The sequence below is a fragment of the Miniopterus schreibersii genome, assembly GCF_964146895.1.
Source record: "Miniopterus schreibersii genome assembly, chromosome: 13".
NCBI lineage: Eukaryota > Metazoa > Chordata > Mammalia > Chiroptera > Miniopteridae > Miniopterus > Miniopterus schreibersii.
The window spans coordinates 52429744-52454087 of record NC_138113.1 but is presented as its reverse complement, the minus strand read 5'-3'; the positions used below and the strand labels follow the sequence as shown (position 1 = coordinate 52454087).

Here is a 24344-nt window from a genome sequence, read left to right as displayed (position 1 = left end):
ATATGGCCTGTGTTGGTATGTGTTTCACGAGCTCTTGGAAGAGTCTGTACTCTGCCGATGTTGGGCGGAGTGTTCCGTAAATAGCAGTTACAGCCTGCTGTTGGTGTTGTTGAGTTCCTCGGTATCCTTGATGACTGTGTGTCTAGCCGCTCTGTCACTTGTTGGGAGAGGAGTGTTGAAATCTCCAGCCGTAATTGTGGATTTGTCTAGTACTCCTCTCCAGTCTATCAGCTTTTGCTTCACGTATTTTGCAGCTCTGTTATTTGGTGCATAACATTTCGGATTTCTCTGTCTTCTTGGTTGAGTGACCCTTTTGTCATTGGAATATCCCCTCTATCTCTGGTAATTTTCTTTGTTCTGAAGTCTACTTTATCAGTGCCACCACTGCCGCCTTCTTTTGATTAATGTTTACGTAATGTAACTATTTCCACTCTCTTACTGTCAACCTACTTACATCGTGATATTTGAAATGAGTTTCTTATGGACAGCATATAGTTGTCCTATTCTAATCCACCTTGCCAGTGTCTATCGTTTAATTGATGTATTTAGACCATTTGCATTTAGAGTAATTATTGATACATTAGCACGTAAGTCTGCCACTTTATTTTTATTTTCTATTTGTTCTGTTTCTTTCTCTTTTTTTCTGTTTTCCTTTCCCCAACTGCATATAGGTTTCCTGAACATTTTGTGGAACTCCATTTTTAATAATCTATAGTATTTTTTTTTTATTTCTATTGTATCTCTCTGTGTAGTTTTTTTAGTGCCTGTTCTAGGTATTACATTATATATAAATGACTTATAGCAGTTCACTGGTGATGTCATTCTACACGTTTTCTCCCTTGGTATCCTTTAATCACCTCCATCACAGAATTGATACTATGCGGATAAGGTGGGACTTGGTTTTCTCGCTTCCTGACTTCCTGAGGGAGCATCTGGAATCTGATCCTGTATCTTTCTAACCTTCATTTTCCCAGTGAATACATGGGTGACTAGCATCTAACAGGAAAGTCTCCACTTCCCATAACCAGATCCGCACAACGACCCTTATCTTCACTCTCTCTCTCCCCTTCCTTCTATTACTGAAAACACTGCCTTCCTCTTATCCAAAATCCATCCATTTCTTCCCAGTTACTTGGGGGTTTGCTCCCTGACCCCTTTCAGCCCCACCTCCCCACCAGAACTACTCATTGGGTCAACAGTGACGTCCACAGACCCCAGTGTACCCTTTCAGTCTCTTGTCTTACCAGAAGATGTACAGCATTCAGCATTGAAAACGGTTAGTCGCCCACTTTTCTTGAGGTGTCTCATACCAAACTCTCCTGCTTTGTTCCTGCCCCTCTGGCTGTTTCTTCTCAGGCTTCTTTGCTGACTGCTCTTCCCCTACCCAGCCTTAAATGCCGGAGCCTTTCAGCATTTGTTCCTGATTTCTCTCCTCCGCTTCCTTCCCCCACTCCCTCCTTCCCTCTCTGAGTGATCTCACCCATTCCCATGATCTTCAGCTCTTATATGCTTACAGTTTCTACAGTTATATCCTCAGTTCAGAGCTCTCTTTGAACTGCAGACCTTCTGGCCTTTTCCACTTGGATGTCTCACAAGCATTTCACATTGAGTTTGTGCCAAACTGGGCTCCTGGTCTTGCCACCCCTACCCACCCCAAATATGTTCTTCTTGTGAACGTTTCCATTTTTGAACGTGCCACTGCCAGAAGCGCAATTGTTCGAGCCCAGAAACATTCAACTCTGGACTCATCCTTGATGACTCCTGTTCCTCACGTAAACATTAGTTTTATCTCTAAGTCCTGTAAATTCAGTCTCCAAAATTACGTATTAGTCCATTTTCCCTCTTTCCATCCTGGCTAGTCAAAACCCATCTAGTAGCCACCAGCATATTTCTATTCCTTCGCCTCCATAATATAACTGATCTTTTAAAAATGTAAATCAGATCAAGTCATTTCTTGGTCTAACATTTTAACTATGTTTCCCATTCCACTTGGAATACAATCCAGAGCCAACACTACCCTACCCAGTGTGGTGTCCCCCACTCTTCCCCTTCGCTTCACATTGACCTCATTCATGGCACCTCAGCCACAAGGGCCTTCTTTCAGCTCCTCCCACAAGCCCAGCTCAGCTCCCTCAGGGCTCCCGGAGGCCAAATCCCTCAATTTCCAGCCAGCACCTACTCATCTGGAAAGAGCAGCGGAGCTTTCACGTCCTCAAGAAGCTTCCCCATTGTCTAACTGGGACCATGGTTAGCCCTTCTCACAATAATCTTAAAATTTCAAGTCTCGTTACAATTGTAGTTATGTGTTATTTTTACTTTTTAAAAATATCTTTCTCTGCCAACTAAACTGGCAGTTTCCTGAGGGCAGGACTGTGTCTGGCACAGCAGAGGTGCTAAACTGTGGCTCAGGGATTCATGAGTAAGTTTACAGTGTTGAGACGAATGGACAGTATTTGCTTCTCTCCATTGTCCAGGATCAGAGATTACTTTTCTCTTCCTTTCTTTCTTTTGCTGAACACTATGATTTTTAAATTAGGCCTATCTAAAGATCAAAGGTATTGACAGAGAAGACCGTAAGACCCAGGATCATAAGTTGACTACAGATGAATGCACAAAGAATCTATCTATTTAGGAGGAAAGCGTCTATCCAGTCTCCGTGGAAATGTCTATAGCCACTTATTAAATGGGCTTAACACCAGGTCATATTGCAGTTTCAAATTTTCAAGTTTTCTTAAACAGAAGTCTCCTAACCCAAAAGAATGGGTGTCCCCACAGCCTTCGCTCTCCGGGATAGGAGAATTTTGACTGTAACCTCTAGAGCTGGGATTGTGACAGGGTTCACCCCGAAAGTTTGGAGATATAGTTGAAATGGAAGCACATTCTCATGTTTGCTCCTATAATTTTCCTACTTGATGAAGTTCCATCTGGAAATAGGATAAACAATATGAGAATCCGTTTTCTTATTTCTCTGGGTAAATGAAGGACGTGTGACACATGGAGCAATTTGTTAGATCTGCTTTTCTGTAACTCCTGGTTTTAACACTTCCCAGGAGCAATGTTTCCCGGCAAGGATGTGGAGAAATTAGAAGATTTAAGACAAAATTATTCCTGAAGTTAACAAGTACCAAAGGCATTTTTTAAATGGACTTGGAAGGGAGATGTGAGTTGTGTTGCGTCTCTCCATTTGTTGGAAAGGACAGCTCTGCCTTTCGTGTCAGGCTAAGCTTGGGAGGCTGGACGCAGCAGATATCGAGATGAACTTATTATAGCTTCGGCTCGAGGGAGAGGGAAGCAGGATTAAGGCTCTTGGCAGGAGCAGCCGAGACGGTGTCACGTGTTTCAGAGATGACAAATATATAAGCTCAGGGGAAGTGAGGGAGCAGGATCCAAATCACACGGCTGTGTATGTGCCTACAGCTTCCAGTGCTCACGTTACCCAAACCGATTAGGCAGTCTTTTCATTTTAATTATAGAACTGCCTTTTTTCTCTGCAGACGAGCAGGGTTTATCCACTTAAACTGACCATTTTAATTTTGCAGGCCATGATCACTGGCTGAAATCTGTAGAGGGAGATTCTCCTACTGGCGTAATTTACTCTTCACCATGAAGAAAAGTTACCTTTCAATCCCCAATCGATATTGGGAGAGCATAATTAATGGATATCTAGGTATCTAGGTAGTTAACGTAAATCTTCCAGTTAAAGAGCCAATTCTTGTCTTACTTGAATGCCTGAAGTATGATCGGGGCTCTCAGAAGGCACCTCAGTGTGAGTGGAGAGCCCAGCCGCATAGGGTGCCAGGGCTGTTGGGGAGATTGCTCTGAGCGCCCACTCACACTTCTTGCGTTTTGATTCCTGGGGTTTCTCGTGGAGAGGCACAGGAACACCCCTGTGTCAGCTCTCTGCTCTTTACTGTAGAGCTCCCTGGTTAATGAACATCAGTGTGGGATGTAATACTGAGAGCAGATTGCCCATTGCAGTGGGCACTGTTCATTTTTTCCCCTTGTTTCTTTTCAACATGACAATTGCCTAACAGAAAGCAGAGCTTTTAAAAAGAACCTCTGGCTGTGCCTGTCAATCAGCGACCAAACCCATTAGCGGAATGATACACAGACGTGGAATAAAAACACAGGAGGTTTTAGCAGCCCCACTGCACTTCCCTGGGTGCATTTTTCTTCTCGGGATCAGCTTGGTTGATGCTGAAGTTCTTGGCCCGTGAAAATTTATTACCCACAGAGTCCATCTGCATTCAGGCGGCCAAGTCTGAATAAATAGAGTCATTGTGCTTGTCTGGGATTTGTGGCCAGAGTTCATCCAGTCGGCTTGACATTCACATCCCAGGAGATTCATAAAAGCCAACACCCTGGTATGTGCTCTTGAATCCTGCCAAAATTGTGCAGAATTATATAAACAGGAGTGCAGAGTGCAAGCAGTAATCAGGACCAGGTTTGAGGGGCAAGGCTCCAAAACCAAGTTTCTCCCTGCATTAGAAACGAACTGTATTGTAGATGTTATTTGTAGTCAAACAAGAGCTAGAAAATTTTCATGTACAAGTCATTCTGAGAATCATCTTGAGTGCCTACTAAGTGCCAAACGTCGTATAAGACGCTGGCTTGTTGGTCTTGATGAATTACACATTAGTAATATTCACTATAATAATTTAGCCTCAAAAATTGAAAGTAAATTTTAAATACCAGGAAATGCCCTTCCTTCGACGTCTATACAACACAAGTATCTAGTATTACATATATTATACCTAACAGCAAAATAAATAGAAAAAAAAAGAGTAGTTTATTTTTGTATTCATGTTCAGTGTTGCACAGTTTAACCACACTGACAAACTGATTTTTTGTGCTTTTTTTTAAAATTTATCCTTATTGTTGAAAGTATTACAGATGTCCCACACTGATCCCCTCCACCTGGCATCCGCCCTCACCCGCCCTGCCCCAGGCCTTTTTCATGTGGAAACAGAGCAATAACTCTCATTGAAAACGACTGCCTATCAAACCTTTGTCATCTATGTATGAAGGAATCACATGTTCCAACCTTTCGTTGCAAGCAGTGAAACCCAAATATTCAGCAGGAGGTTTTTGTTTGTTGTTTTAAGTAATTATATTTTATCAGTAAAATTTTACTGTCACCATAGGCAAATGCAAAATTCTTTTAAGAAGGCCCATATTATTACATCATGCCGCTTTTTATAAATGTTTGTGAAAAGCACTAGCGTAGATGGAGATACACAAAAATGGAATTGCCTTTTTTCATGTTAATGAGCTGTAATTTCCAAAATCAAAATGAGCAACCAGCTTAAATGTCACTGAACACAGATGTAAAGAGGCCCACACCCTGTTTCCCAAAGCATCATCTCGGACCTCCTCTGGAGGTCTGATGGGGATTTATGTATATTTGTTGTGTCCAACCAGCCTAGACCATAGGACATGCCTAATTGCAGTCTGAGTAGAAATTGGGAAAATAGAAAAGTTACATAAAAATCAAAAGACAACTCATTAAATTTGGGCAAACATACAATTAACACAAAAATGAGAACCATCACTTTGTTAAGTTGAAGAATTCATGAAAAGAGATACATTTTTTTAAGCTAAGCCAAGTTTTTGTTAATGGTGCACATCAATACCACAGGAGTGGACTCGCCGTTGGGAGCCCAGAGGCAGGGCCCTGCGTGTTAGCTGCTGGGCGGCTCCTCTCAAACACGGCCCTCAGCGGGGCTGCTGCGGGCACAGGAAGTGGAGTTCTCCCTCCAGGGGATGCTCCTGTTTAATGCAGGCCCTTTGTCCTGTGCCTTGAATGATTCTTTTCTTCTATAGCTTTTGCAGAGGTGTAGCCATTCAGAGTGGATGCTCCTTAGAGTGTTTGCTATCACTCACGTCCAGGCTGGGGTGGTTTCATGTAGTAAAGGATTTGCCTAAATCACTCAGGTGTTTGGTCCAGATAGGCACTTGGAAAGTGTTGTTTCTGTTTGTGTTCTTCCAAATCTTCTCCAAGTGGGGATGGTTATCTCATAAGCACAGCCTTTCTCGGGAGAGTCTTAGCCTGTCATTTCTACGTGCAGCATAATCATTTGTGGTAATTCAACACACGGGGCACTCCCTAGTTCTATCTTGTTCAGATTTGCAGCCAGCAGGTTGTGCCGAGGGAAATAAGACCATCTTGAGGAAATGGACAGAACAGGGCCTGAAGTGTCAGGCCAACAAACATGGGCCTCTGTACACTACACAAGTGTGGGAGTGCAAAGTAGCCAGAATCTCTCTCTCTGGGAGGTCTGGTTCAGCAGCATGTCTCTGGGCACCTCTCCTTTCAACCTGGACTTTGTTCTTAGAAGTCTAAGGCAGTTCAGGGAGAGTATGAGATTACAACATATTATATGTGAATACACTTTCACATGTAAACCAAAAAGCAGTGGTCACAAGAGGTGACAATTCTAACACCAATAATGACACAGTCGCAATAGGCTCAGCTTTCTCTATGTTATATAATTGACTGACAAAGTGTAATTTTGAGAGTGTTTCCTAACCATTACAAACCTGTTTTTACCTTCAACTTTTGCTGTTCTGTCTGAGTAAAAGAGATGTTTAAGAGAAACATAAAGACAGACTTAAATTTTGGTCCTTCAAACACAGGTTGCATGTTTAACAAACTTATCAAACCATTTATGCCACTTCCATCTTGCCTTTATACGAGAGCAAAGCAACATTTGCATTCCACAACTCAGGCCCGAGTTGCATTCCTAATGATCAACCACCTACCAAGGTCAGTGGAAAGTAAGTGGGACAACACCAAGCATTGTATGGAGGCCGAGTAAGAACTCCGCTGAAAGCTCCCAAAGGCGTTTGGCAAACCCGACAAAGTGGGAGCGACTAAACCCAGCACCCACCTGCTGTGCCGAAGATGAGCATCAGTAATGGGCCATCACCGTCTCGGCTGTGCTCGAGGTCTGGCCTGCGCTGAAATTGCCCTGTGAGGTGAGTTCCAGGCGCGCGTGGCGCCCACCGCCCGATGAACGGGCCACAAGGCCGGGGCAGAGCCTGCAGGACTTAGGCTGCACGCGCTTCACACTCCACCTCAGCCTCTGCTCCCAGGAACCAGGGCTTCAAACCCACATGCTGTCCGTAGAGTGTCTCCAAGCAGCTTGGCCAGCATTAGATATGCAGGTTATTCTAGAGCGTTTCCTTTCACGTTGAAGTTGTCGATGGCAGAAAAGGGCACACGCGCACACACACACACACACACACACACTCGTGTGGAAGGCAGTAGAGCCCTGTCAGTGCTGTCCCAGAGTCCAGATCTCTCTGCTGCCCTCACAGTCCTGAGAATCAGCCTCCGAGGCCGGCTCTCCACCATCCAGCAGCACCAGTGGCCTCGCGCCGTGGGCCTGAGGGATCCTCGGCAGCCCTTGCACCTGCCCGCCGACCCAGGCAGGCTCTTTCTCTACACGAGTCCTGTCACAGGGAGCCCAGAGGTAAAAGGAATTCTTCCCCAGGGGTTCCTGGCAAGCCCTCAGATAAACAATGTGACTCCCCCTGTAAACTTGAGGAAAAAGTAGCAGTCTCAGCAGCCCGAATCCCTCCTGTCTCCTTTGCAAACACCCGCCTGAGAGAGAACGCCTGCGCTTCCTCTTTTCTAGCATCTCCTGAGAAAGCTTGCCTGGCGTCTGTCAGCGGTCAGTGGCCCACCGGGTTCTCTTTGCACTGAAACTAGCAGAATTCAAAATTCAAACCATTTATACCACTTCCATCTTCCCTTTATATGAGAGCAAAGCAACATTTGCATTCCACAGCCCAGGCCCGAGTTGCATTCCTAACAATCAGCCGCCTACCAAGGTCAGTGGAAAGTACCTGGGACCCCACCAAGCCTCGTACTGAGCCCGAGTAAGAACTCCAAAGGGGAGGCTCCTTCCCTTCACCCTCTGTCCTGAATAGCCCCGTGGGGCCCAGGCAGGGCTCGGCGCTCTCTGGGGCCTTGATGCCCTGTCCCCATGAGCAAGCCAGCCTCCATGTACTGGAGGTGAATAGAAAATATTTTATATGATGTTAGCCCATGTTACAGAAGCATATCCAAGTGTAAAGCTATCAAAGTCTACGTTTTTACACCCACCCTCTCCCTCCCCCTCAGGGGTGCTCTTTATTTGCATTACTGAAACTTTTTTAATGCCCATTTAAGTAATGGAAGGAGAGGTGAGAGGAAGAGTGCAAGACTGGTGATTTATATAAGAGCAGGCAAGGAGCTAATTATAGGAAACTGACTGTGGAAGGGGGAGGAGAGAAGGGGGGGCTGGAGCCTCGCCGAGGGGGGAGGGGGAGGGAAGTGGGCAGTGCCACACGGGGTGGCGTGAGGGAAGGCAGCGGAGCCAAGAAGAGTCACAGGGGCTCCGGGGTGGCATACCCTGTCCCCCTGACTCTCGTCAAGAATCTTTGATTTTACCTTTTCAAGGCTGTTGTAGAATCCTTGTGTTTCCCTCAGAGGGCAGCTCTGATCTATTTGTTTTACACGTAAAGTAGGGACAGAGTCAACCAAGCGGCTGATGGTCGCTGTCGCCCCAGTGGTGAGACGAAGTGGTGTTTTGTTTGGGTTTGTTGGGTTTTTTTGTCTTTGACTTGTACTGTGTACTAATACTTTCCTACAATGACTTTAAAAACCACTCGGACAAGTAAAAATTATGTGAAAATTGGGGGCCTGGAATTTAAACCTGTCCCCGATTATGTGTCTCAGGCATACAACAAAGGTGGTAGTCATCTGCCATCTGCAGAAGTTCCCCCTCACATCCTGCCTGGTGACTGACAGGTACTTGATCCACTCCGAGTGCTCTCATGAGGACACTCTTTCTGGGGGGAGGAAGAGCTAGGATCTCTGCCTTCGGCGTCTTCGAGGACTCTGAGGAGCCGAGACTAAAATTCTCATGAAGCAGATGAGAACTTCTCAGGAGAGAGTGGAAGTCAGTGCTCACCCAAGTGCTAGACAAGTTCAGAGAGAGGAAGGTGCACCCAGGCTTCTGTGCTCAAGGAACACCGACAGGCAGACTCTAAACAGGGAGGAGCACCAGAAGGACCCCCAAAGTGACAGGCGCGTTGGTTTCACTTACAGAGACACCAAGAATTGAAGTGGTCTGTCCTCTGCTGACCCCATGCAGAGCCCTTTGCTTCGTTTATTGACAAGCTCCTAACAAGCTCCTCAGCCCCTGAAATTCTGTCTTCTCACCCTGGTCATCTCGGTATTTGCACAGAGCCTCCTTTATTCCAGCAGCCATACAGCCCACTGTGCTCAGAAAAGCGCGGCTCTCTCCTATTGTCCCCAACTCCAAGCTGGTTAGCATCCCCCCTCACTGTCAAAAAATGTTCCAATTTGGATGATGTATATCGTCAGTCATCCCGACTCTACCTGACCCCTGTAGAGAACAGAATGAGGTCAAAGTCTACTGAACAGAATGCTTCCTGGACAGCATTTCTAGGCATATGAAAATGCTAGGTACTTACTATTACAGAGGAAAAACAGAGAGCAAGATTCTAGATTCTTTCCTGTCTTGCAAATATTACTAAATGGGTTGGCAAACACCCAACGGGAGACCACAACATAAAATGTTCAAAGACTCGTCGATAACCCAGACTCAGATGAAAAGCAACAGCATGAAAGTTCAGGTAATGAAACAAAATGTCTTAATAGATGTAGAAGGAAATTAAACAGTGAAGTAAATTAATAACTACCAGTTTCAACTTAAGGGGAATCGCAAGAAAAAAGTAAGGCCTTACTGGACAGAATTCCTACGAAGATACGGGATTCGACCTCAGTTTCACAGCGTGCGTCAGAACAGCGCAACACAGATGACCTGAAATGAGCCGTGATGGCATTTATTCAGGCAGTCGAGTGTGGGTGCCGTCTTCCAGCGGGTGGAGCAAAATGATTCCGATCCCCGCTACAGAGATGCCACCTTTATTGTCAGAATAATGACAATAAAGCGGACACAGAGGTTGCCTCCATGTGGAATGGACGGACAGACGTGTTCTGGCCAGCTGGACCCTAACCCTGTTCTCTTCAAATGGAAGCAAAATGTAGGCCCCAAACATTAAGCCATATGTCTCCTTTTTATGCCTGTAATTTGTCAACAGCATATCGATGTTTTGTACCTCATTGGCATGTGACAGCTGCCATCTCACGTATCCAGATATCTGCTCAGCATCTCCGCCTGAACATCCTGAAGGCAACTTGAACTTCACACACTCAAAATTCCACTCTGCCCTTGCCCGTGTCCCTGCGCCCGTTTTGCCCGTCCCGGTCAGGATCAGTAGCTCTCCATCCCTACCAGGGGTCAGGCTGGGACCTGGCACTCATTCCTGTCACTAGCCCTGGCCTGCCACGTCCGATCTATCGCCAACTTCCTGAATTCTGCCTCCAGAATATAACACAGACTCTCTCATCTCCAGAGCTGCCTTGCGCGTCTCTTGCCTGGATTAATGCAACGACCTTAAACATTGTCCCTTCCTGCCCAGATCCATTCAGCACCCAGAAGGCAGAGTGGGGTCTGAAGAATGTAAATCATATTGCCTCGCTCTGTACTCTTTTTTAAAAATTATAGATTCATCAGAATATGGACAGACAGGTCCCACACATCCCTTACTTAGCTCCCCCTAATGTAAATCATTCAGTGATTTCTTATTACCCAGCGGAGAGCACCCAAAACCCGTAACTTGACCTCCAAGGCCCTTGGGACCTGCCACTGCCCCCACCACTCACTGAGTTCCCCCACAGTGACCTCCTTGAGGTTCTTCATCGGCTTAATCACCCCCTACTTAGTGAGCCTTCCTCGGCCACTCATTCCAGGGGAGGCCCCCTGTTGCACAGCAGCATCCCCTCTTGTCACAGCCCTGGCAATCTAGAATGTTCGTGTGTGTAACTTTTTATGCCCGACTCACCTCTAGACCCCGCGTACAGCATGGTGAGGGCTTTCTCTGTGTTTTTCTCCCCCCAACCAAGCCTGTTACCTGCACCTAATAGGTACTTCAGATTGAATTACGGAGCTGTTCACATCTTAGTTCTGTTTCTGTCAAGTGGGAAAGAAACCGGGTCATCCTGGCACCCCTCTGAGTCCCAGCCTCTCCCCTCTGCTCTCCTCCCCACCCCAGTACCCGAGAACTTGTCCCACGCTCGGCCCAGATACAACAATGGCACTTGATTTCTTCTTTGATTTTCCTTCGGTAATAGATTGTGACTAGTAATTTATTTAGCATACACGGAAACCTGAATTTCTATTGCTTATGTTCCCAAGCACCACGCTTGCTGTAATAAAGACAGAGAAAAGATGTCATCTCTTGAAGAGACCTTGCAAAATGATGGTTTCTGGCAGAAAACTTGTCGTCTCCTAGGCTTACGCTTCGGAGTCCTTCGTGAATGAGTAACGAGCTCAGGAAGACCAGTGAAGCATTCCCTAACCCTCTCCACCTATTTTGCTGCGAACTGGATGAGAGGAAAGTTACTAGAGGAGATGATGATTTAGGAAGGGAGAAATATGGTTGCCGTAACACACAGCCTTCCAAGAGGGAAATTGAGCAATTCATCTAGTTTACGCTGAGTCGTTTTTCAGGCTTCAATTATGAGTCACCTAAGTAATTTTTTCTCTGCGATTTAGTTTCAGTGTTTATTTATTTTATTATTTTCCAACAGTAAAAGAAAATAGTGTCCAAAAGCCAAAGTACATTTAAAAGAAGAGCAGTAAAAAAAAAAAAATTTGGCGGTCTTTGCTTTGGTATATGACATGCAATTTTAATTTAATGTTATAAAGCTTTTTTAAAGTTATTATTTAAAACTTTAACATAGCTTCATCGCCTTTCTTGATAGGTGGTGAGCCATCCTCTGTAAAGTTTTTAATGATGTAAAATAACTGCAAATTAAATAGCGCAATAAAAATCGGGCCTTATAAATCGTGGTGCAGGCGGTCTGCGGGGCTCAGTGTTGAGTGTGTGGGAGCGTGTCACACAGAGGGATGGGGAGTGAGGCCCACAGAAGGTCACGGTTGAGTGACTGGTGGGATGCCCGATATCTAAGCCCGAGAGACCTCTGGTGCCAGTATTACGTCCACCTGCTAAAGGAAAGGGGCCCCTGCTCCAGGCTCCAGCTCGGCTTATATCAGAGGACTCGGCCGGCAGCCGCCCTGCACGGTTGTCCTCGGCAGGTGCGCCACCTGGGACACGCCACTCCAGTGATGGCCCAGCAGCTGAGTTTCTTATTTTGTGTTTGTTTTTGCTTTTGCGTTTTAAATAACTTTCTTATAAGCTGCACATCAACAAGCACTGTTTCCTTATCACAAAAGTCAGCGGGAAGTATTTGGAGGCAGGAGAGAAAAAAGTCAATAGACTTTTAAAATATTGACAGCCCAGCTGGGGGAAATTCAAATGCCATGTTAGAGATGTTGGTTGACCTCCCGGTCACATCTCTTATGGTTTCGGTTACTCCAGGAAGAGTCGGTCTCCAGTGCCTCCCTGCAGAGATGATGCTGAGACTGAACTAATGATGCAAGCCATCTTTTCTTATGGGAGTTCAAAATACTTTTTTGTATATTTAGCCAAACAGAGTCAGGAGTAGGGAGTTAATTTCTTTTCATGTGTAGCTGCCAAAAGTGAAAGCCACCTTCTGAGTGATAAGAGGGCCCTTTAGAAGAGGAACCTGGGAGGAGGGAAGGCTGCCCTTCACCCGGGGGGTGCTCTTTGTGTGCTCTCCTAGCCTGGCCCCCAGGAGAGCAGAGAGAAGGGAGTGAGAGGAGCTATGAGAGGGGCTCCTGCTCTCCAAGGCTACCCTAGGTTTTCACACACACACACCCATTCTACTCCCTGAGGTGTCCTGATCAAAAGCGAGCTCTGTAGATATTTTTTTTCCCTCCTGAACTAATTATGTGGCACTGGAATGCCAGGGCATTGGGGCCTTAATTCACTGGACTCCAGGGAATAAGGAGGGGTGGTAACCCCATAGATTGCCCACAGTAGCCTGGACATTGGCTGGCTAGCTCCCCCATCATTCCATTCAGGGCAGAAAGCGCAGTTTGGAATCTGAGACTACTTGACATAACATACACGAATGGCCCATAACATACACGAATGGCGAAACCTCTCCCAGAATGGGAGACTTTCAGTGCTCAATTCAACAGATTTTATGCCTTTTCCTCAATCAGTGTGGTTATGTCCCTTGTGGGAATTACTGAAGTTCCTGTTATTAATTAAGTTTCAGTTCCTTTTGCCAGGCCCAGAAGCTAATGTTCCCTATGTCACTTCTGTCAGATTTCTTTCATTTCTTGGCTGCAGTGTTTCTCCACAAAACACTCCTGTCATTCTAAGGGAACTGCTCTTCCTGTATAGGGACCTTTTTGATCTTTTGAAAGGCTGTAGCATCCCTGGCCCCAGGCATTAATTGCCAGTAGTGATCCCCCTCACTATTAATACACAGAAATACCCCTACTCAATTCCAGACACCCTTGGGGTTTGGGGAAGGGGTGCCCCAGTTGAGAACCACTGCTAGAGGCCTTGCAGTCCAGTATGACCAATGCCTCCTTCTCCTGAACACATCCCTGCTTGTCTTTAAAGTTTTGCTCAAATATTAGTGGGAAGGATTCCCTAATTGATCATTTACTTAACATTTACTCATCAGACGTGTACTGAGCACCTGCCCTGATTGAGGAGCCGATGGTCCACCACCATGAGTTATCACTCAGATCCATACCTCCCTCATCTGGTTACTTGCATGTTAATTCCTAAGTGTCTTCAAGTCATCCCTGGACCTCTGTTCAGACTTCCTGACTAGGGAATGGAGCTTCTCTAGGACAATGACTACTTGTCCTGCTTTTGCTTGTATCCCTCCGGGAGCCTACTGCTGTGGTCTCCATGTGGTGGGAATTCAGCAAGTGATGGACTGACCGAGTGACCCAAGACATGCGTTCATCGCCAACGGTGGACTTCAGTTCTGTGACAGGGGTCGTGGTTCTTCTCCTGGGTCATGTTTTTCTCATCTGAAGAGTCTGTTTTGTCTGCTATCCACATGGAGTGAGCAATAGCACGGGAAACATTTTGGGGTCTCTGGTAAACAGTAAACTTGCCATGTGTCATGTACAAGGTGAAAACGGGCCGTGTACACTTTTTATTTCTTGGCGCCCCCCGGGTAAGCCTTGGTCTCACAGGCAGGCCATGCTGTGGTCCCCCCCCAGGAATGACTTTGGAGACGTAGAACGGGTATGCCCTCTGCCCCCCGAAGCCTCAGAGCTCAGCCACAGAGGCGCGGACAGAAGCCAGACTAGGCAGACAGGCGGCAAGTGAATGCAAAACTGGGAAAATCTGAGGGAGAACTGGAGGCCTTTTTGTTTCTTTTTTCTTTTATTTCTTGTTTCATGGAGCATTTCAAAGACATAAAAAATCCAGACTAACATAATAATCCCTCGTGTGCTCGTCTAGTTTCAGCAGTTACCAACCCACGGACATTGTTTCAGTTACATGCCCACCCACTCTCCCTTCCCTCCAACTCTGTTATTTCAAGGCATATCCCCAAATCCTATCACTGTGTGCACAAATATTTCATTGTGAATCTCTAATGAGGCCTTTAAAAATTGCCACAAGCCTCGCGGGCATGGCTCAGCGGTTGAGCGTCGACCTAGGACCCAGGAGATCAAAGTTTGATTCCCCGTCAGGGCACATGCCCGGGTTGCAGGCTCCATCCCCAGCAGGGGGCGTGCAGGAGGCAGCCGATCCATGACTCTCTCATCATTGATGTTTCTCTCTCTCCCCCTCTCCCTTCCTCTCTTTGAAACCAATAAAGACATATTTTGATAAATAAATAAATAATAGAAAATTAAAAGTTGCCACAAAATCATTGCCTAAAAAAAAAATCTGTAATCTCATAACATCATCGCATTTCCAGCCTGTGTTCCAGTTTGCAATTGTAGTGTTTTTTTTCAATAAAATCTGAAAACTGAGTCAAAACTTTCACCTTCATTGAGAGAGGTGCTATAAAGGAACCAGAACAGATCTTTTTTTTTCTTACAGGAAAACAGAATAAAGCAACAGTAAAGTGATTCAGGGAGTGCAAATGAAATACTCTGATTCCAGATGAGGGGTGTGTCCTCTAACCTGCCCAACCTCCTCCACCCAGCGCTTCCCTCCTCCCCAAGCTCGCCCCCTGGTGGCAGGTGGGCACTGCAAGGGCTTCAGCTCTTCAGGAGTGTTCATTTCATAACATGACAGAGCTCTTACTGTGTTACTAGTAGTTTAATATTTGGCCACATGGAAAAAATGTGTGTGACACGGGGTTTTTTAAGTGTTGATTGAGCACATAATTTAAATGTCAGAATATTAAATAAACATCTCTGCCCTTTCTTCCACCAGGCAGCCCAGAGAACCGCTCTCCACGCTCTGTCTGACAGGTATGTTTTGTCATTTTTATGAACTATAAATTGCTTTATGAAACATTGAGCCCTATTTATTGTGGCATATAATTCATAATCGGATTTTGTCCCTCAAGTATCTGGGAACCGGGGTGTTAAACGTTTTGCATGCTTGGATTTGTCATGCCCGTGTGGCTTTATTACTGCAAAAATCGCCTTGTTGTATTTCACAGAAAGTGTGGAGAGTCCCTTGTTGTTAGTGAAACAAGAGACAAGGAACCAGAGGAAAGGGCCTGAACGGCGCAGTAAATTCTGAACTTTGGAATTGGTTGAGATCTGAGCTCATTTTTCAGCAATAAGTACTTCATTTATTTTGAGATGTTTTCTTCAGACTTTTTCCATATCATTTCCCCGGGAGCTATCTGTCTTTTGATGAGATTCTCTCCTGAAATACTTTATGCATCTCACCCAATTCATGGTCCCGAGTGCCTGACTTTTCACTCCACGCTTTGGCTGTTTTTTTCTGACTTGTATTGTTGAATGAGATCTGTAAACTTAATCAACTGACACACTCAACCTGTGTTTCACGTCCCGCTTTGCTGTATAAAAATAGTTGAACAGGGAGCTATAGTTACTTTCTAGAGCAGATCAGGCCCTTTTTCATTGTGGTTGGTTTTTTATATTTTTCGCTTGCTGAGGTTGTGTGTGTCTTAAAGGATTATCAGGAGGTAAAGATGAAGTCCCTGTTTCTCTCCACATTTGAGGTTCTTGCTGTATCAGAAGCAGCTGGCAATGTTCCCCCCGGCTGGCTGGTGGGCACCCTAGTGTTACCCAGCAGACTATTAACACCCTCTCTTCCTTCCCTTCTTTTTTTGTGGAATGAGCAATAATTGACTGTGTAAACACAATCAGTTCAGCTGCTCCAAGGGAAAACCTGTCACTTGGGCAAATCATCTGCGTGCACAGGTGGAAGCAGTGTCTCCACGATGGCAGGCCGAACCCGAGTATGTTTACGTCAGTTGAAAAGCCTGCCCGTGACAACCACGCAGGCTCGTGTGCTCTCAGAGGGGCTGCCTGTAGCTTCTGGAATTCCTTCTGGGATCTCACAGAATCTGATGACACCGGTGCTTCTGAGTCTTTTGGTAGGAGGAAGAGAGACTCTGGGTCCAAACATTTAAAATCTGACACATTAATTCCTTATTTCCCTTTGGCCTCTTAAATAAGTGATTCCTTCAACAAAATGCACTGAGAAACAAGAGAAAGCCCTCCGTTCACAACATTATGCCATTGCCAGTGGTTACAAGGTTTCTTTTTGGGGTTTTGAAGATGTTGTAAAATTAGGTTGTGGTGATGGTTTCACAACCTTGAAAATATGCTAAAAATCACTGAATTGCATACTTAAAAAGGGTAAACTTTATGGTATATAAATTATATTTCAATAAAGCTACATGTATAGATGCAAAATGCTGTTATGACCTCTGGTAGAAGGAATCAAAACCTTTTAGGGAAGTGTGGACTCCCTTTGAAGACCTGGTTACAAAATACAATCAGAAATCAGAAACTGGGACAGATACATTCTGAGGTTTCTTCTCAAAAACGCATGACCCTCTCCTTGATGGAAAAGGTGTGTGGATTTTCATGATGAACAAAGCAATTCCCTTTGACTTTGTCCTGATACTCTCTCCAACCCCTCCCTGGTTGAGCCCAATAGTTAATCAATTAGTAAGTTAGCACCTCAGCCCCTGTGGATTATATGGCTAAGTGCAGAATACTGTGAGAAGAAAACAGCCCATTCCCTAGAGACAGGGGCTCCCGTTGTAGTTCCTCTCCTCACGAATTTCTCTGTCTTCACGTGGAGTAGAGCATTTCCCCCTTAAATTGTAAGTTTTTCTGTTCAAAATCGGGGGAACTGGGCTCATTCGTCAGTATTCTAGCAATGCAGTTGTCTGAAGCTACCTCCTCTGTGCTTTTCCTGTTCTGTGTTCCACTGTTCAGGCCACACGAGTCATTTCCCTAAGCGAGAAGCACCTGTAATCATGTGGAGATACAATCAGAAACCTTCCTTCAAAATAAGGACTTAAAACACCTACTGAACTAAGTGAATTCATATTTTCTAGTTTCTTAAGTTAGAGAATGCTAACTTAAAGCAGTGTTTTTTAGACAATGATCGGTGTGACTCCTGGTCAGACCACTGCATGACTTAGCCCAACAGACCGTCTATCAGAGGAACCGCCTCAGGGGTGGGAATGGAACTCAGTAAAAATTCGCCCCAAGTTCTGACCTTCCCAGGGTAGAGATCCAACCCCAATGTCCCTGGTTACCTGTAGCCTGGTACTCCTCTAGTATACGTTCATTTACACAAACTGTTCTAGTTTCTGAACTATTCTTTTTCAGCCTGTTAACCATCTCTTGATGTCAAATTCCATAGGCAGCATTTTCATTTTTCTTCTTAATGAGGGGTCCTGAGTTCTGCAAGTCTGGAGTTGAACAGAGTAGCCCAGGTTGGCTCAGGTCGTGGCAGCACAGGCCTTTGTCTCAGTGTCCTGCTGGTGTGCCCAGCCGTGGGCCCATCTCGCTTCCACTTAGCCGTGCAACCGCCTGGAGCACCTGGGGGACACAGGGACATCTGATATAGGAGTTAGAGCTGTTTTGTTTCAAGATGTGCAGCTTGATGGTGAAATAGGATTTGGTGGACTTGGGTTTGAGGGATGTGAGTTTAAGGTGTAGGAAGCCTGTTACCGTTTCCTGCCTCCTGGCAGAAAGCCTGCCTCCAAGGCGTTGAGACTGGACCCAATGAGACCAGTTATAATGCAAAGGGTGGCATTTCTCTCCTTTGTAAGGACCAATAGAAAGCTCATCCCCATGAGGTATCAGAGGGGAGAGACTATCCAAATGTCTTCTGAAGGCCAATCTTGTCTGTCTTTTCACTTCTCTAGTTTCCTGGTTTAAATAGGATTTCTAGAAGTCCACTCTCTGGTAGTTAAGACTGTGTGCTTTAAAGTTTCATGATCAGAACACAACCTTGATAAATTAAAACTATGACATATTTCATTACCTAAGTTTAAAAATTATCTGTGTTCAAAGAAAACCTTTGGCCTTGCTTGGTTTTGCCTGAGCAATAACCTTAATTTATGGTTCAGTCAAAACAGCCACTGTGTCGTGTCTGCGAGGGATCGCAGAGGCCAGGCACATCTGGCTGCAGCCCAACTCACTCATGCCACCCAGCAGTGATGGGAAAGGTCACGTGTAGGTGGGATGGCCTGGTTTTCATTCCTTTCTGCCATCAACTGTAGAGTGTTTCATCTGTTTTATGCCATCGAGTGTCAGCTGGCATGCCAGAGGCCCAGTGATGCCCCAAATAATGAAAAACGTCAGGAGACCAGGGCAGGAAGAGTGGGCACAGTTCTCAATATGGCAAACAAGCCAATTATAAGAAAACCTCAACTTGCACAAAAACACTATGTTTTCTACCTTTTATAATGTGCCTCTCAGGTGTCTTTTCTTGTGGATTTTTGTGTTGGGTGGGGTAGAGGGAGGCAGTGGGCAGGGATAAATGGGCCTGAGGCTTACTGATCCAGTGTGCCTGGGGTAGACGCACTGCCCTGGGAAAACACGCATAGCGGGAAAGTGGAAAATATGCAAAGTGCCGGAGGGGAGGAAGGACGTGTGTGCAGCATATGAAGTCCTCTGGATGTGATTGACTTCCCTTCCTAAGTAGTAAATAGTAGATGGCTGTGATCAAAAAGAGGATCCTGTGATTTATCAGGCCGAGCAGCTGTGCGTTTGCAGGGAAGTGCGAGGTCCGTCTTGAAATCTGGGCAAGATATGCGGACACGCGAGGAGTCGGCGTTAATCATCCCGGGTGCCCCGTCCGTCTCAGGCAGGCCTGCAGCGAGCAGACCTGCAGCGAGCAGACCTGCAGCGAGCAGACCTGCAGCGAGCAGACCTGCAGCGAGCAGAGGTGCTTCATGCAGCCCATCAGGAGTCATGTTTGCTGCGAAACCTCAGCATCGTTTGCAGTGACCTGGGCTTTATAAAAATGGAGCCTAATTTCATATGAATAAATCACATTCAGCTAGAAATATGAGGAGCTGGGGGAAAATTGTGCTTGACTTAAAAAAAAAAAAAAAAAAAGGAATGAACCAGAAAGGCAACGTGAAAACAGTTGTTGAAGCGATGGCAGTTGGAGGGCACGCACGGCCGTGTGGGTAAATCGTGCATGTAATCACCTTCTGAAATGTCAGCCTGCGACTGCAGAAAGGGCTGCGTTTTTATAGCCTCGGAGATGCATCACCAGACTGCGCCCTGTCAGCCCATCTGGCAGTATTTCAGGTCCAGGATCCATTTATATTGAACTGCCACTGATTTATTCATTTATGCCACAAGTATTTATGGAGCGCGTCCTGTGCGCTCAGCGGGCGCGGCGTGGGCTGCGGGGTGAGCAGGAGTGGCCGCGCGCCTCCCCCGGGCCTCGCCGTCGGGAGGGCTGCTGGCGTGTGCATTTGCTGCCCTCGGTTTTGCTTTCTCAAATAAATCTCACCCACCGAATGTCCTCTTCCCATTAGGGAGAATATAATGAAATTAACTAAGTGAGGAATGGCATAAAATGAAGAGGTCTTACCTCCCCGTGAGTCTGTTCTACATCCGAGAGCAGGACTGGAAGAGTCCTCAAAGCAAGCCGGGGAGGACTTTTAAAAAAGTTCTAAATTTTGAGCCTGGAAGATGCCCACAGGCACACTGGAGGGAATGTGTCAACCCTGGCGACTCACGGCAGTCTCCAGTCTCTGCAGTGCAAGGGACTCAATAATAGAGTTCTGGTAGACAGTGTCAGTAACTCTTCACAGAGCTTTGGAGCTCATAGGCACTGTCACACTGACACCCACCCTGTGAGATAGGAAGGACTCACTTTACAGACATGAAGACTGAGCCTCAGAAGGTGATGAGACCCACCCAAGGTCACAAGGCAGCAAGTGGCAGGGCTGGGACTAGGCTCCAGGTCCTCTGACTCACAATGAGGATAACTCTCTCTTCCTCCCTCCCTCAGCAGCAAAGCAGCTTGGTGGGCTCAGGGCCAGGTGACTCATGCTACGTATATTCTGACAAAGAATTTACTTGGTGTGCGCTAAAGCTTTCTTTGTTTCTACTAATAATTATAATAATCGTAAACATTTCATTCGTAACTAAGGTAATCTTTGCATCCCTAGCACCCAGCACAGTTCCTGGCACTTAGGAGACACAATAAGTTATTTGATGAATGAAAGAGAACAGTGAACACATGAATGAAGGTTTTGTGCTTAAATGACAGCAACTTTAGGCTTTTTTCTTTTTTTTTAATATATCTTTATTGATTTCAGAGGGATAGAGAGATTTCAGAGGGTTAGAGAGATAGAAACATCAATGATGAGAGTCATTGATCGGCTGCAGCCCGCAACCCCGGCATGTGCCCTGACCGGGAATCGAACCCCAATCGCCTGGATCCTAGGTCGACGCTCAACTGCTGAGCCACACCTGGTCGGGCAACTTTAGGCTTTTAATAGAAAACACTTTCCTGAAACTGACTGTTCCCTGCTGCAGCAAGCAGGACACCTCAGGAGGCAGAGTCGACGGTCAGGGGCTCATCACTAAGGGTTCAAGCAGGGTCCCTGCATATAAGATGTGATAGAATTGAGAAACACTATTAACTGCCACACACACACATTGATGTCAGAATGGCTGCCATCAATAATCCACAAACAACAAGTGCTGGCGAGGATGTGGGGAAAAGGGAACCCTTGTGCACTGCTGGTGGGAATGCAGACTGGTGCAGCCACTGTGGAAAGCAGTATGGAGTTTCCTCACAAAATTAAAAATGGAACTGCCTAGTGACCCAGAGAATTTATCCATTTATCTGGGAATTTATCCAAAGAAACCCAAAACACTGGTTTGTAAGAACATATGCACCTCTATGTTCATTGCAGCATTACTTACAATAGCCAAGATTTGGAAGCAGCCCAAGTGCCCATCAGTAGATGAGTAGATAAAAAAGCGGTGGTACATTTACACAATGGAATATTACTCGGCCGTAAAAAAAAGAAGGCAGTCTTACCATTTGTGACAGCATGGATGGACCTGGAGAGCATTCTGCCAAGTGAAATAAGCCAGTCAGAGAAAGACAAGGACCATATGATCTCACTCATATGTGGAATCTAATGAACAAAATGAGCTAACAAGCAGAATAGAGACAGACTCATAGATGGAAAGCAGGCAGACAGCTGTTGGGGAGGGGTGAGGTTTGGGGGTGGGTTGGGGGGGTGGAGGGATTGAGCAAAAAAGAAAAGAAAAAATCTTTTTTTCAGACAAGAGTGGTGATTGCTCCAAGGAGAGGAGGAGAAGGGTATAGGGGGATAAATAGTTATGGACAGAGACTTGACTTGGGGTGGTGAACACACAATACAGTGTACAGATGATATGTAGTAGGATTGTGCACTCGAAACCTGTATAATTTTGTTAACCAATTTCACCCCAATAAATTCAATTAAAAATACAGTCTAGCCTGGCTGGCGTGGCTCAGCGGTTGAGCATCGACCTATGACCCAGGAGATCACGGTTCGATTCCTGGTCAGGGCACATGCCCAGGTTGCAGGCTCCATCCCCAGTAGGGGGCTTGTAGGAGGCAGCCAATCAATGACTCTCATCATTGATGTTTCTGTCTCTCTCCCTCTCCCTTCCTCTCTCTGAAATCAATAAAAATATATTTAATTTTAAAAAAAAAATTAAGTTCAAACATAGGTAAGAAATTCTCAGAAAAACTTCAAAAGATTGAAATGGCCCTGTGCAATTAGAGGGGATTAAATTAGAAATCAGAACCTGATGCCATAGAGAGCATTCTGCACAAAGAGGGAGTGAAGGCCATGACCTCCGGCCCCTGCCCTCCTCATGCATCACACTGTCCAAGGGCTTAAAGTGCCCCCATCTTATCTCCACCAATTATTCGTGCTTCTTTCTGTCCTTCATTCATCTGATGCATGTTCAGCTCTGAGCTCCCCCGCTGGGTGAGACATCGTGCTGGTCTCCATGGAAGACACAAAAGTTCCTTACCCACGGAGCCCACTCTGCAGGAGCAGACGGCGGTCGAGGACACGCAGATGTCCGCATAGTCACAGTGTATTAAACATGGACATGTACACCCAGTCGTGAGTCTCAGTCCAGCAGCCATGTGTAGGGACCACGCTGAGCAGTTGGCGTACATGACGCCCTCTAATCCTCGCACGGTGCTCTCACCTAGGAAGGAGAAATTCAGCATTAGGGCCTGAGAGATGACATTTGCAAGGAAGTGTCATATCGTTTTCTAAATACTTTCCCTAAAATCCTAGTGAATCTGGTTTCCAGAGCTACATAACTTACCCAAAGCCTCCGAAATGGTCTAACTCTAGTCAACGCTCTTAGCTGCTTCAGTAACACCCCCCCCATAAATTAATAAGAAATGAGTGTCACTGGCGGGGTGCAGGTGTAATGCAAAAGTACTCTCAGCACAGAGGAAGGGGAGGGGCGGCAGCCTTTGAGGTGACGTGTGAAGGACGAGTGGCATCAGGACGCGTCTCCCAGGATGGAGAAGGGAAGGGCCAGCCTTCTCCGCCTGTGCAGGGCAAGGCTGCGGAGATAAGCAAGGAACAGCAGGCCCTACTCGCAGGCGTGGCACCTTAGGGACAGGTGTCTGGGAGCCAGCTCTCGGCAGCTTCCAGGCAAGGCAGGCGTGGAGTTTGCCTTCAGCTCCACGTGCTTCCTCCAAGCGCGGCCCAAGCCTCGTCTTCCACACAAACCTTAAATGACCAACTTACTGACTCCCACAGCTCCTGTTCCCCCAGCACCTCATGTCATTGCTGACCCAGGCGTGCTTCTGCCCCTCTGCGTCCTTTACGTACTTGTGTCTTCTCAACAACCACGTAGGGAGCAGGATCCACGCCATGACCTTTAGGTAGCGCTGTGTACAAAGCGGCTGCTCAGTAACGGCTTACCAAAGGCCTTTCCAATGAGAAAGACCAGGAATCCAGATTGTGCCACCCGTCTCTGCTCTCCTGGTGAGGAGGGAAAGACCAACTCCGGCCTGGGCATCACGAAGCAGGCACGGGTTTGCATTCTTAAACCTGGGGTGGAATCTGCTTTGGGCAAAGGAGTCGCCCGTCTGAGTCTGAACTTCTTCAGTTGCAAAAACAGGACAAGAGTGTCCCCCCGTTAGGTTTATGGACGGGTCACATGGGGTGACAAGTAGAAGGGCTCTGCTAATCTAGTTATTACCCTGCTGCGCCACTAGGAAAAGCCACTCCCCAAGATACCATGAGAGACATACTTTTTAAGTCCTACCCAGTGGCTGAAAAAACAAAAGAAAAAGATATTCGTGTGGATTTCAGATGCGAAACCATGAACAACTAACCGTACAGGGCACGTTTTTACACCGACCTTATAGAAAAGTAGTATCAACCTACCCCAAGGGCTATCCCTACCTATTGCTGGTTCCATCCCTACTTCGCAGGATGTTCTCCTCTCGCCCCTTCTCCCCTGGAGCCCGCGCCAGGCCCTCGGGGGCTCACGCAAGCCTGCGGGGCGGCTGCAGCCTCCCTCCCAAGTCCCCTTCATGTTTCACTCCTGGGAAAGCCAGCCTGGGGCACTTCCTCACACCTTGTCCAGCTGATCGCCAAAGAACTGTTTTCATTTTATTATTTCGAAGTAAATAATCATATTTCAAATGCCAGTGGGAACTCTCAGATAACATGGGGATCTCAGGTCGAGATCTTTTGGGGGCTGTGAGAAGAGAGAAACACTGAACGGCAGCATGTCTTCTAACGGCCAACAGACCCGGCCACGTTCACAAAGGCGGACCCCTCGGCCTCGCAGCCCCTTCGGGAGAGGCCACCTAAGTTCCTCACCACCCTTTGGTGGCTGTTAGCTTAATAGACCGCATTAATGTCATGAGCAAATGCAGGCTATCAGGTCTAAAAATCA

The 24344-nt window shown here is 46.3% G+C and overlaps 1 protein-coding gene across 6 annotated transcripts in view; it reads left to right on the top strand.

The window, feature by feature from the left end:
* AFF3 (ALF transcription elongation factor 3) overlaps positions 1–24344 on the top strand; it is a 472487-nt gene that overhangs the window by 370176 nt on the left and 77967 nt on the right. For all 6 annotated transcript variants that reach the window (XM_081156102.1, XM_081156098.1, XM_081156097.1 and 3 more), the window contains one exon: positions 15367–15404. In XM_081156102.1, the coding sequence (XP_081012228.1) occupies positions 15367–15404 (38 nt within the window). The remainder of the gene's footprint in view (positions 1–15366; positions 15405–24344) is intronic.